At 31.8% G+C, this 14,652-nt stretch overlaps 2 protein-coding genes across 2 annotated transcripts; both read right to left on the bottom strand.

Annotated features, from left to right (window-relative positions):
* Positions 1-627: 627 nt before the first annotated feature.
* Positions 628-4,420, bottom strand: LOC11428549 (uncharacterized protein At4g04980). The gene is made up of 9 exons (XM_003593466.4): positions 4,265-4,420; positions 3,610-3,828; positions 3,427-3,522; positions 3,040-3,172; positions 2,130-2,952; positions 1,603-1,768; positions 1,338-1,502; positions 1,108-1,260; positions 628-1,002 (listed from the first exon to the last, which is right to left on the bottom strand). Exons 1-9 carry the CDS (start codon positions 4,328-4,330, stop codon positions 823-825), a joined length of 2,001 nt encoding a protein of 666 aa, XP_003593514.3. The 5' UTR covers positions 4,331-4,420; the 3' UTR covers positions 628-822.
* Positions 4,421-5,926: 1,506 nt separating this feature from the next.
* On the bottom strand, positions 5,927-10,683 carry LOC11430369 (COP1-interacting protein 7). Its single transcript, XM_003593465.4, has 9 exons — positions 10,404-10,683; positions 10,107-10,283; positions 9,765-9,892; positions 9,451-9,503; positions 9,316-9,365; positions 9,054-9,206; positions 8,228-8,463; positions 6,505-8,117; positions 5,927-6,396 (listed from the first exon to the last, which is right to left on the bottom strand). Exons 1-9 carry the CDS (start codon positions 10,460-10,462, stop codon positions 6,193-6,195), a joined length of 2,673 nt encoding a protein of 890 aa, XP_003593513.1. The 5' UTR covers positions 10,463-10,683; the 3' UTR covers positions 5,927-6,192.
* Between the last annotated feature and the right edge of the window lie 3,969 nt (positions 10,684-14,652).

Here is a 14,652-nt window from a genome sequence, read left to right as displayed (position 1 = left end):
TAATTAGACAAAGAAAATCTGTTTTAGTTAGTTATGGGTGTGAGGTGATTAGACTTTTCCTAACATTAAAATTGAGGTATAGAAGGAGATGAACTGTTTTTTTTAAGCTAAATTATCTTATTTAAATTAGTACTAGAGAGAATCAAATCTGAAATCTTTAGAAAGAGCACGCTCCGAAGTCCCAAAACAATACCACCTAACCCAAGTGAATTGAGGCGACGAGTTTAACACCAGTACATCCACTCTTAATGTGAATCATCCCACTAACAAAAAATATATTATTTTATATATTTTTCATATGTATTTACTCGTTCATTTTATTAGTAATACTTTATCCGGTTTTTATTATAATTTTTTTTTTTTTTTTTTTTTAGGTTTATGGAATAATTTGTATATCTAGAGAGTATGACAATTTGAACCCCTGCTAAAGGTGTAGGATGAAGATATTATCGACATGTTGTTTATAAATCTAATTAAAGTCTTGATAACTAATGTTCTGATTTGGAAATTGAGGAGCTTGGTGTTTGGTTTACTTACTTGTATAGCAATTAACAATTAATTCATTCGGTATCTCTCTTAATCATCGGTGTAGATGTAATAATCCATCACATCATAAGAATTTACAGGTTGGTTGAGCACATGGTTTCAATATATTCATTTTGGCTTTAAACAAAAATGGATTGACATTTTTTCATATAAAACAAAAAATAAAATCTCGACTTTAGGTATCTCAGCACTTGTCAATATTTTAATCCACACATGCACATATACATATTACATGATTATTAACAAGAATCATTGTGGAAGAAGATCAATGAATAGCTATGGTTGATTAGGGTCACTTTCAATTTCCTTAGCCAATTCTCTTGTGAGTTTGTCAGCACGATCATCATGTCCACCAGCAAATGTATAAACTCTAAATGCAAATTGGAAAGCCCTCCAAAGCAACTTACCACCACATTCTTTTCTTTTTCCATCACTACTATTATTAATACGTCTTTCCTGCATTAATTAAATTTAAATGCAAATATAATCTAAATTAAATTATCCTAATGAATATTAACCAAATGTATTTTTTTTATTTTTTTTGTATGCCATTTTTCTAACCTTTAGTGCTAACTCCATGCAATTTGAAGAAACATCCACCATTGCTTCTTTAATTTTGACAAGGATGTAGAAGTCGAATTCGATGTTATGGCCCTTAAATTTCTTCAATTCTTCATCTTTCGTTCGCTCCAAAGCATCTAATTCTGTTTTGATCTGTTTGTTTGATCTTGTTGATTTAGTAACAATGATTAAATGAATTTATACATTAATATGAAGGGATTTTGTATCACCTTATTGAAATAACGTTCAATCTTGTCAAGGACTTGAGTCACTGGTGTAACTATATTCACATTTTGAAGCTCATTAAGTATTGAATCCAATTTGTTGAACAGTGCTGCTGCCATTCTTATAGCTTCTAGCTTCTTTGAGGGGAAACCTTCAAACCTTGATAACACCTATGAGCATAAATATTGTATAATAATTAATAATTATTGAAAGAATCATTAATTAGTATAAATGCATAAATGCATTAGATTGTAGTGCAATTAAACTAACCTGAGATTCATCAGTTAGTTTCTCAAAAACAGATTCAACTTCTTTGTGGAACTTGATCAATTCTGTCATTTCCTTTGTCTTGAAATTGGTAATAGAAGATCTCAATTCTATGATGTGTTTTGTGTACTTTTGAACATCTTCTTCTATTTGTTGAAAGTAAGATGATCTAGTAAAAGATGAACCAAGGAAATCAAAATATGAAATAGAAAGGGGTATTGATACATTTGATTCAACTTAGACTTGGGCCCTGTTTGGACCAACATCTTAAAAATAAGTGCTTATCATACAAGTGTTTATGTATAAGTTATTTTTGTACCAAAAGATAAAATAAAGTCAAATTATTTTCATATAACCTATAAGTTGCTTACACAAATTGGTTCTCGTCTAAATATATATACATACTATTGATAAAAAATATTGGTGCTATGAGTCGCCCCAAACACCCGCGCTTAGGGTCATCACCGTTTGTACCGGTAGATTAGATCAAATAAGACTTTAAAATACAAATGAAAAGTATATGAGCATACCTTTTTGTCATCTCTGCTAGAGCATCAGCCATTCCTTGTTTTCCACCGGTGTTTTTTGCTCCAATTGCAGTGTTTCTCCCACTAGACGATTTTCCTTTAAGGCTAGACCCTTCTACTTTTCCCTTGAGAGTTCTATAAAGGTTTCCTAATTGTGTTGATCTTTTCAGTTTTGTAGTAGCTCTAGCCCTTAATGATCTCCCTGCTCCAAGTGGAGGTGGCGGTGGTGCAGATCCTCCGTTTCCACGTAGCATTGGCGGTGGAGGAGCTGGAGCCGGAGTTGATCCAGGTTTCATGGACAAAGGTGGTGGTGGAGGTAGTGCTACTGAGCTTAAGCCTAGAGACAGTGGTGGCGGTGGAGGTGGTGGTGGTATCTTAACAGGTGGCAATTGAGGTGTTGATGGTGGAAGTGGAGGAGGAGGTGGTGGTGGCAGCGGCATTGTTTTGTCCAATTTCTCAATTGTGTTTAAGTCAAAAACTAGATCCTTTATTGAGTCATTTTCATGATTTTCAACTTTGTGATCCTTTTCCTTGTCTTTAGTTAGTTCTTTTTCTATCTTATTTTCTTGTCTTTCAATCAATTGTGGTGACATATGGTAAGATAAGCGCTTTAAATCAATCGGTTTTAGCTTTCCAACAGCTTGAATTCTTAGAGACCAAAGTGTTGAAGTATATGATGATATTGGACTTGGAAGGACACATTTTGGTGTGATATCTGAATTGTTGGAGGAGTTGAAAACTTTCTTTGGAGAATCTTCTTCCATGATATCAAATTTTTCACTTGCAATCTTAATTAAACAATCAAGTGTAGCTAACATAGTTTTACCTGCAAAACAATTCAAATATTACTAGACTCAAATTAATCTGATTACTTCTTTTACAAGGATATGAGAGATTAGTATTAATAACATACCTAATTGTTGCATATTTGTGTTATCCTTGCATGATGTTATTTGTAACTCACAATTTTTGTTGTCCATAAAATCATTTTTCTTCAACCATGACTCTCCAAGACACTTTAAACCCTCACACAAGTATGCCAAACCCTAACGAAATACTGTCTACATTTAGTATTTTAGGATAACAATAATATCATCATTGAACGTTTAATTTGAGTAATTAATGTTATTTGAACACAAAAAATCCAATATCATATTCTGACCCCTTATAAAAATACACCACTTATAGCCGACAACAAATACCGATGTAATAGATAAAAGTAGATAATAAAAATAATCCAATAATTTTATTGTCCAAATAACATTTCTGATTTAAATTAGGTGTAACAAAAGATTGAAACCTGATCTATAGACTTGTCCTTAATATTTGTCACTTTCTTGATTGAGATGATCCTTGGGTAAAGCCTTTGTAGATCTTCCAATGAAGTGATAACCATCTGCAATATGACATATATGAAAGACAATGTTATAAACGAGGCAAGAACATTTTGTGTTACTTCAACATGAAGAAAAGTAAAAAGTACCTCTCTTAAGGAAGCAGAAGTGTTCAAAGGAGCAAGGTCCATGATGTCTCTGAAGACAAAGATTTTCTTATGGACTTTCATCATTAACATCAATTGATCCATACCTATAAATGACCACTCCATTGACTCTCCCTTTACATCATTGTAAACCTTTGTAGGCTTCTTTGGTGGAGTAGAAATTCTCATTTTTTTGTTAGAAGAGGAAGAACTTCTCATTGACTGCATATTTGTGTAATTCATATTCTCATCAATAAAATGATTATTCTATCTCTTTCATTTATACATTTTTAATGTGTGTGAACCGGTCAATTAGATCAATTATTTTCGATTGGAGACAAAACAAATATGTGTCAAAAAACGAACTAAAGTAACAAATCTTAACTAAATACACATGCAATTCATACTAACCACTTAACTTATAACAACTTCATAATTAACCATCTCCAACTAATTCTAACAAATGGTTTAATTCTTGTTGGTAATATTTTCTCCACTAACATTTATCTAAATATAGTTATGTGTCATATTTTTTTAAATAAACATATGTTAAAATATTTGCACAGATTAAATGTTTCTAATTATCTTTTGATATAATTCTAAAGAAAATTTGAGAAATTAAATGAAAATGAAAGTTATAATGACAAAAGAATATTACCTCAAAATCACTTGATTTTCGACGAAAGATTGATGACTTCAAACCACAGAATCTCACAGCAGACATGCCTTAGTTAAGCCCTTAATTGCTTATATTGCCCTAAAACTCGAATAAAAAGAAACAATTAGCATGATGTGCCAACCATGAACATCACAAAACGCGTATAAGATTGATGAATTAATGTTTATTAGCTTATAGTCAAAACCCACAATGGATATTTAAAAATGTCTATAAAATAATTTACAAGAGAAACATTCAAAATCGATTATTATTCAAATTGGGTTGAAAATAGAAATATTAGACATGCATGCAATTAAGTGTTACATTTTAAAGGACCTAATGATGGGGCAACACATTTTTTAATCATCAAAAAAAGAATTTTAATTCTATAAGTTAAAAAAAAAAAAAAAAAACTTGGGATGAAAGTGAAAGATATAAATTAATAAGGATTGTAAAGATACCTTTCCACTCATGTTTTGTGGATTTGACATGATGAGTTTGGTGTTTATGCTTCGTATGCAATGTTAATTCAAGAATTGAATAAATTCACGATCACCACAATTGAGAAGTTGTGTATGTATTCTTTACAAATGAGTATTTTTGTGGTTTACTTATTCTCCATGTTCAGAATTGCCATTTATTTATTATGAAGTATAAACAAAATTAAAGTAAGTTAGAAATTAACTAATTGTTTTTGGTACTAATTAAACATATTACTGATATAAGGTATGGTCGTTTTTAAAACTAATTTCCTGTAACATGTTGCAGGAATTTATGGGCATGCTTAAAGAATAAAATATTTACGAGAATATTGAACTGCTTCTAATTTCTTGAGATGCCTCTGCTAGGAATTGTTGTTATGTCTCTATTGATTTTTTTTCTATAAATAATCAACTTCTCTATTATTCAGTTCTAACATCTAAGTATCTAACACCCCTCTCAAGAAAAAGATTCTAACATCTAACAAACTACTTAACATTTTGGTTATTGTGTTAATTGCATATTGGTTATTATTACCCATTCACAATTTAAATCTCTATCTATTTTTGAAATTTAAGTCTTCGTATTTGCAAAATTTGGTTCACCATATAGAGGATAAATACCATACAATATTTAATAAAAATGACGATGTGGCAATGGAGGAATGACATGTACAATATACGTTGAGCTGAGATGTTCATTGTGTTAACATGGCGAGTACAAGTGGCACTGACTTCACGATGAAGATGAGGATCAATGCTTATGTTGTGAATTTTTTATTTTATTTTGAAGAAGTTAAGCTAATTCACTTAAATTGGCGCCGAGAATAATCAAACATGAGCCTTTGAAGATGTGGATGAATGCTTATGTTGTGTAACATATAGAACAACACATTTTGATTATACATAAAAAAATATGACTCAGACTTAGGTTATTATCAAATGCTAGTTAATTATTTTCATAAAATATGCATAATGTTTGTTAAATAACTCTTTCTGTACAGTTACCATACCTTTGGCTTTGGCATCAAAAGGTAGACAATCTATTTTCGTTAACACTACCACGGCTCTCTTTTTTTTCTTTCTATTTTTAGTAAAACTGAAAATTTGATTAGAACAAAAAGACAAAATTTCATATTTGTTTGAATAAAAACAAAACAATAAAGGTTTCATACATTATACATTCCAGAAAATAAACAATACTGTGATATACAAGAATGAATCAAAATTCAAAAGAAATATCTATTTTGAGTAACTATATAGGTCTGAAAAAACTTTCAATAACCTAAAAGTTTATTTATACAAAACAAAATTATTCATTTCAATTTAATTTAATCACATCATCAATCTTTTAAATACACTTTACCTTGTAGATCACCATAGCCTGTACCTTATAAAACAGCATTGCATCCACATTGAACTAAATGACACTAATACTGACAAGTTTTTCTAAATTCCCCTGACCTTGACAGAACTGATTCTGTTTGTCTCTTTAACAGTTTGAGTCTTATTCTTGTCAGTTTTTGAAGAAATCCTTGCTATTTGATCTTTCCCGGGCACGGTTCGACCAACACCGGAAGATGCAGATCTTTCAGCGATTCTCCTCTGTCGTTCCATCGCCTTTTCTTCCAATTGCTTCCTAATTTCATCTTCCTGTTAAACAGCACACATAAATAATCATTAAACAGAAGCTAGATTAATGAATGTTATGACAAAAAAAAAACTTTCAAGTGTTCAAACCATAATAAAAAATTCACATACCTTTTCCCTTTGGCTCTTTTGAACCATAGGCTTTCTTGGGAGAGATGGCTTTCTGTTTCTAGAAATCGGTTCAGGTGTGCTCTTTGACAAACGCGAGACTTTGCTTTTGATCACGTTGGGTTTCTTTGGACTATCAGAAAGATTGTTGTTGTTGACATTAACATGTGAATCATCAACAGAAGCTCTTCTATCAGGTTCTGTGTAAGAAAAGTCAATTTCATAGTCCATGGTCCTTGAGGCTTCAACAGAATCCAATCCCGAATCGCGTTGTAGAACCATACAGAGGTCATTTGGCTCCTCTATCTTTGATAATGCATTCTTTTCTTTTGTGTCGGTTTCTAACTTGTTGGAAGATAGATCTTCAATCATACTCATATCCGTCTTCCATTGCGAATCAGAAAGATTATTGTCTACCAACTGACCTTGTATCATGAAGGAGTCATCAATGATAGTTCTATCACTTCTTTTTTCACTCACTGATGATAAAGCTCCATCACCATCAAACACTATAGGCACAATCGGGGAGTCATGGTTTCTCATACTTTCCAAATTGTTATCAACAATAAACCAATCTTCTGATCCTCTTCCCTTGGTTTGTGATGAATCAGCAGCATAAGTATTTAACGGATCATCAAGTTCAATTTTTGGCTCTCTTGATATGTTTACTAACATCATATCTTCACCAATACTTTCCCTGATCTTTGTAATTGGGACACAGTTGTCTACATATTCATCCAGCTTCGATCCTCCTTCATTTCCTCCATCTCTTTGAGTCACAATAAATGAGTCATTCGCAACTTCACGATTCTTTGGAACTTCATTGAAATCCATGTTTGGAGCAGAACTAGCAGCGTATGACATTGTTCCTTCAGAGTTTCTCAACACAAAATGTTCATCCTGAACATCGATCGATTGCATCTGTTCTGATCCATCAATTCCAGTCTCCGCCGCATCTATCTTCAAAAGGCTCTGGAATGCATTCCAGTTCTCATTTTTGTTCCCTCCATCAGATGCATCTTCCTCAGCAGCATCATTTGATTTATTGTGTTTGGTCACTGACTTTTTTCGATTGCCACGTTTTTCACCTTTATGGACCTTTTGCAATGATTCAAGTGCATCACCAACCTTCTGTTTGATAGTTTCTTCATCGAAGATAGCATCGCCTTCTAAAGAAGATTCATCAGATACTCCACTCTCATTTCCATTTCTCCTTTTTGGAGTGATGTAGTTGATATTACGTATCACAACTGTTCCAGATGATTTCCTTCTGTTTTTTTTCCTCTTATCATCCTTCAAAGAATTGTTTGAGTCTTTCTGTTTATCTGAATCAGATTCACTCCCTGAATCAGGATCACTGGAATCTGTTTCCTGCTCTTCATATTCTTCTGATCCTTTTCTATGATGAGATTTCTCTTTTTTAGTTGCTCGTGGTTTTTGATTCACTCCCATGTTAGAAGACCAATGCATATTATTTTGAAGGTAAGGAGGATATCCTTGGTATGAAGGAATTTGCTGACTAGGATTTTGAAGATTATACATATATGGCGGTACATTGTAAGGCCATGGCATATGCATTGGCATATGAACATTCGCCATGTGTGATAAGTTCACATCTGCACATAACATTCATCGAGATTAAAGAACCATTGTATGCAATCTATAAAAAATCAGAGATTTGACTTGGATGCTCAAAAGTTTCTATATTTCTCAGACTTCATAATACCTTCTTTTTTGTTTTCTAAAAATGCATTTTCGTCGCCAGAAGGAATACTGTCTGTAGAGCTATTATTCTTGTTGTTCTGGTCATGGGCGGCTATGTCATTCGCCAGTATAATTCCTGATGATCCAGAAAATGAGAGTGCCGGTGGTAAGTTTGATTGCATTGCAGCTACTTCTTGAACCCAAAGATCATCTGCACGCTTTTTCTTCCATAAATCCTTGAAATTAATGCAAGCTTCCCTACATACATTGAATATCAAGATTTAGAATTAGTTTCAAACTCTACTGAAGGTTTCATCTGGTAGAGGCAAGTTCCACCAATCAACATATATTGAATTCAAGTTTTGAATGATGTATCTGATTGTATATTTTATAGAAATTTCACCCTAATCTAATAAGCACACATGCATGGCATGGTTCATTAAAATGCACCATGTGCAGGATGACATTCAGATTTTAAACGATACTGAAAATTCCCATGAAAAGGTTCTCAATTATCCTTAGATTCGCAAGGAATGAGAGAACTAACATCAAAAGTTGGTTGAACCTCCAATCCCCTTAGATAAGTGAAATTTCACAATCTACAAAGTTGGATCAATTGTCCAGATAACTTGTGTCTGAAAAGAAAGGGAAAGGATTTTGAAGAAAAAGAGTACTTTCTAGAAACTGGCAAAGAACAATATAAGTCTATAAGAATCAGACATCTTTAACATAAAAAAAACACAATTTATTGATTAAATAACTTTGCCATATTTAGCAAGAATTGAGGATATTTTCCAATTTACAGTATCCATGTAAGAATTTGTAGATTGTATATTTCCAGTTCATACCTTAAACGCGATGCTCCAAATGCATTTGCAAAATATACAAGATCATCAATGTTGTCAATATCAAATCCAGCAACAAGACTACGTGTATATGCCATTGCCTGCTCTTTTCGAAGTAGTGCCATTCGAGACTCCAAAAGACGTTGCAGCGAAATCCTTAACATTACAGCAATTGAATGTGTTAGGAACAATTCCTAATGAACTAGTCAACCAAAAGGAGATTAGATTTCATTAACATGAACTATTTAAGACGTTAGAAAGTTACTTTGAGTTTTCCTCTTCTTTAGTGTCAACCCCTTCAAGTACATCATTTAACTGAAACAAACACAAAACATGAATTAACAAAAAAAATCAATAGAGATCATTAGGTAATTCTGTCATATTTTAAGAACTAAATTACCTTTGCAGAATCACTTAACCTCCTTGCGTTTCCATTTGTGTGTGGCAAGTTTCCTGATACACAATGGAAAATTTAGTAGAAAACTAGCTTCACTTAGGTATCTCATGATTAGGTGATGGAATTAAACCCTATACATAACATAGATTCATTGATTGATACGCAAAAAGAATTAACAAGTGTTGTTTGTAGAAATTCAATTCTTTTTTTTTTTTTATGGAATCTAGGAATTTAATTCTAGAAACTAAACTAAAACCTAATCAATTGATACAGAAACATTAACAAAACAAGAATTAAGTTGCAACTCCAAACCATACCTTCATCCGGGATTGCAACTGACATCGACAAGGCATTCGCTTCAAATTGACTTTCAATCTGCTGGATTTCTTTTTCAAGGCTAACAAACCTCTCCAGAACTGCAGGTGTGCTAACAAACCGCACAAATCTATCCAAAAAAAAAAATCAGCTACACAATTAGTTTAACCCAAAAACACTTTTTTTTTTGCATAATAAGTAGTAAATTCATAAAACAACTTAAATAAGTCAATCATATAATTGATCCAATGGTTCTTCAAATTTGATTGAAATAAAAAAAACGTAAGAAGAATCATTAAGAAACCAAAAGATTAAAACAAAAAAGCAAAATTATTGAAAATCACCTCTCAAAGGTGGATTTGGAGAACCAGAAAGCAGTGTTGGATGGAGGCAATAGCCTAATAGAGTATCCACCTTTGGAGATCTCATCTTTAACAAATTTGAGATGAGAAATGAAAGGTTCAAATAACCCAGAAGCTATTTTCTCACGAACAGCTCCATTAAACACCAAAAGCTCGAATCTACAAAATTTATGAATCAAAAACAAAACAACCCGATAAGTCAATTGTGAAAAAGCACAAATTTTTAAGAAGAAAACAATGAAATAAGATAATATAACAGAATGGGTTGTGAGAAAATACCTTGTTCTAGTTGGTGTGAGTTGAAACAGAGCATAATCAAGAATGGTCTTGGAATCCATGGGTAGAAGATTGATGAAGAACAACGTAGGTGACAATGTTCGTTTAACAACGTTTTGTTTGAGTGATGTGTAGTGATAAGGGATGATGATTGATCAAGTGAGAGAGAGAGAGAGAAAGAAACAGAGACAGCAGGAATATGAAGAATCGCACATGGAGTGTGAACTGGGCAATTCTTTTATTGTTTCAACGCTATTGCCACATGCAATGCTTCACTATTTTACTCCAAGAAAGCTATCAAGCACGTATACGGACACCCGACATAACATGAATATTGATACGTTAACATTGCTAATAATTTGAAAAAATCACATAATTTATAGTTATAGATGTCGGTGTCAGACACAACACGACACGTATACGACACCGGGACACGCCTAATCTAATAAGTGTTCATGCTTCATAGCTAGAAACATATTTTTTTTAATTGCACTTTTGAACCCCTATCTTTCCAAAAGTTGCGAATTAAGCCTTTTTTTTCATCATGTGAATATTTGTTTTTTTTCCTTAGGTTTCTTTTAATAGAAGTATAGATAGATAGACTCAACAACAATGAATTAGTTTAAATGGTATGAGATTTAATCTCCTTAAACATGTGATATTGATTCAATTTCTAACTCTATGCGTATAGAAAAAAATCTGATTGGAAAATAAAAATACACCTTCTCTAACGAAGATTAATCATTGTTAAGCGGCAGTTGAAACTTCATATCAATATTATGTTAATAAAAAAAAACTAATTTAAATTGGAATTTGAATATTGATTTTTATGGTCTAGGAAAATACTTGAATTTGAGTTTAATCTAATTCGTTGGTATAAAATCGACTTATAAGATGATGATTGTCCTTACTTATAATGATATGTTCAAGTCATATCTCATTCAATGTGGGGGTCTTTAACACCTCTTGCACCTGGTTATTTGGAATATGACCCCGTGAACTAGTGGCGGAAAACATTATAGCAAGTGGTTCAATGGATTTTGGTGGTGCTATTAATATCATATTAGAATTTGAATTAAACTTAACTCTATACTATAAAATTGATCTGTAAGATTATGATCGCTCCCATTTATAAAGTTATGTTCAAATATTTTTTATCTAATGTGAGACAATTATGCTAACTAATATCTTGTGATACTGTTTAAAGAAGAAGAAAAAATACCGATGGCCATTTATGACATTGTACGTGAAAATATACAGAAAAGATAAGTAGACCACCTTATTTGAGATAGATACTTTGATGTTCGAACATCATTTTTCGGAAAAAGAGAAATGAATGTTGAGTTGAGGGTAGTAACCTCTTTTTTGGTTTTGTTTTTATATATTAATGACGGCAGGTGAAAAAAAATGAAAAGTGTGTGATTATAGGTTATTTTTTGCGCATGACTTTGTTAGCTTTTTATTAATCTATGAACCATATATATCCACAAGTATGTTTCCGTAACATTATCATTTGATAGAAGACATTTGGAAGATCTATCTGTTTATTGGTTGGTCATCTGTTATATTATATATCTTGCAAAAGAGGATCATTAATTAATGAAAAATACTATTTGAAAAGGACGTCTTCATTTTATCTTAAAATAGTAGTAAATAAATATACACTATATGAAAAAGATAGGCAGCTGTTTGTCCTTGTAATTGCTCAATTAGCCTTAATTTTCCTATTTTCCTTTATAAAAATTGTCACAGTCAATTCTAATTTATTAACTTATTGATGTTAAGAATTACTACTAAATATAAAAAAAAAAATGTTGAACTAAAACATCATTCATTAATATCTTAGTATACGTCGATGATTGTAATATTTAGTTCTTATTTCTTAATTTCTCCAACTTATTAAGGGTATTTTTAAAGGAAAACAATTAATTAGATATTGAAATTCTTAAATATGATTAGATATTGAAATTTTAGTTTTGAAAAGATAGCTTTTTATACCATTTGTTTAGAGCTAAAAAAATAATTTTAATGGTATCCGAAATCGGTACATTGACAAATAAAGGTTTGATGAGTTTTCTCCCAATTAATGGAAGATTAGTGAACGCTATAAAATGCGTGTTAGGGCTAGTCGATTTTTTCTCAAGTCTAGATATGGGTGTTCAAGACATCTCTAGCTTACTCAAAATTGAATAGAACTAGACAATGAAGCATCAACTCATGCACACTATTTGTAGCCCCACTTATAGGAAATTAAGGTTGCACACTAGGGACCATGTCACAGGATCATGCCATGAAGTGGGAAGTTGACGGTTGAACATGGGGTGCCATGAACCCCTCAAAGAGGGAAAATTGATGCATTATCAATGAAAATAGTTGAGCAAGGCTAGACATTGTAGGTCGTGTCGTTTCAGCCAATAGGTATAATTTGTCCTATAAATACCTAATATGTAAAATGTATTAAAAAAAATCAATTAAATGCAAACTATTTTTCGCTATTTTATACCTACATCATTTTGCATTTATCCTTATTCGCATGCATTTCTTAGTCTAGTAGGAAAACTCCAAAAATAACGCTTAAATCTCTATTAAGAAACACATGGTTGATGGATATGGTTCCTTCCTCGATGTGAAACGTTTGAAGAAAATGAATCTCTAAGTAGATTAATTGGTACATCAACTAATTTCTACCTCCATCAACACCATCTTATGTAATCTATTTGATTAAAATTTGAACGTCGTATCAATGTTAATGATTCTCTTTTTTTAATGATAAAATAGTTTTTTTTAGTTAGTGTTTCTCTTTTGTTCTTAATGGTTAATATGTATTTTAACCATTCATATCTTAATCTCTTTCTATTGCTTTGATTTTTTGTGGCAATATCTACTTTTCTTTGTAAATTTATGGTTGTTTCAAAAGTTGTCACATAAATAGTTGTTCAAACAACACACCTCCAAAATATAAATCACTCTACTTTACAATATAGTAGAATAACATAGATTATGTATGCATATTAGTGAGGGGGTGGGGTGTTGGAGGAATCGTTGTGTCTCACAACGAATTAATATTATAAAACAACAAGAGAGCAAGATGTCACCCCTTCTATCCGTCCCCGAGCACTAGCAGGTTGAGACATAGTTATTAAATTTTTAGAAATTTGTTATTTGGGCTTATTATGGTGTCTTCTTCGATGGATTGGGGGTTGATTGGTGCTGAAATTTGTATCAGTGTTGGATTAAGTGTTTTTCAGTTGTTTATTTGGGCTCGACACTGGATAGAGAAGGTGTTTGATGAGTTTTTGGAGGTTTTCGTGCGAGTAGCAGACATTAGGTGTTTGAAACGAGTTTAGGTGGACATTCTTGCGGACGTCAGGTGCTTGGAGAATTTAGGTAAACAATCACGTTGGAGCTTGAGGTTTTGCCTCAACTTAGGATTTGCAGTTGTCTGAAGTTTGACGTTGATTTTTTGGTGGTGGTTTTCATCTCGGTGGTTAGTTTTTATTTGGTTTCGTGATAGACATTGGTAAAATGATGGCTTTATTGGTTCTTTGATGTATGAGGTGTAGGAGCTTACTTTTGGATGTTCCGTCTATATACGACACACTTGTTTCTGTCTTGCCGATCTCTGTTCTTCTTAAGCAGTGATCTGGTTTTAATAAAATTTGTTGTTAAAAAAACAAAAAAAAAAAAAAAAAAAACACAATCACAAAATAAGAGAAAAAAATAGCAAGACTAGAGTGACAAAATTCAAAGAAGAGTGAAGATCTATTTTAATCCCTCGTAATATTTTTGCAGCCAAATTTAATCTCTAATAAAAAAATAATACTCAAATTAGTCTCTAACTTGTCAAAAATATAGTCTTCAACTTATTATAACATGAATTAATTTGTTCATAATATGAAAATAACATGGATTAATTTGAGTTTTATTTTGTATCAGAGATTAAAGTGAATCGTGAGTAAATTGAGTGGGACATTCAAATTCAATTTTCACTCTTAAAATTCAGTTCTTATTAACTTTTTATTTAAAAATACTTATATAAATAAATAATATTCCTAACCCCTTATATAATTATAGATTATAATTTTCTATTAGATATTGTTACACATGAATTATTTTTATTATATTTTCAAAACATAGATAATTTGATACGACTCCACAACATATTGAAAAGTGTAGAGTGGTGGTCGTTGTATAAGATTATTAAATTAGCTTTAATAATAAAAATAAAAAAGAAGATGATTTCTATTGGCTG

Source organism: Medicago truncatula, chromosome 2, assembly GCF_003473485.1.
Source record: "Medicago truncatula cultivar Jemalong A17 chromosome 2, MtrunA17r5.0-ANR, whole genome shotgun sequence".
NCBI lineage: Eukaryota > Viridiplantae > Streptophyta > Magnoliopsida > Fabales > Fabaceae > Medicago > Medicago truncatula.
Note: the sequence above shows the minus strand (reverse complement) of the source record. Positions and strands in the feature narration are given on the sequence as shown.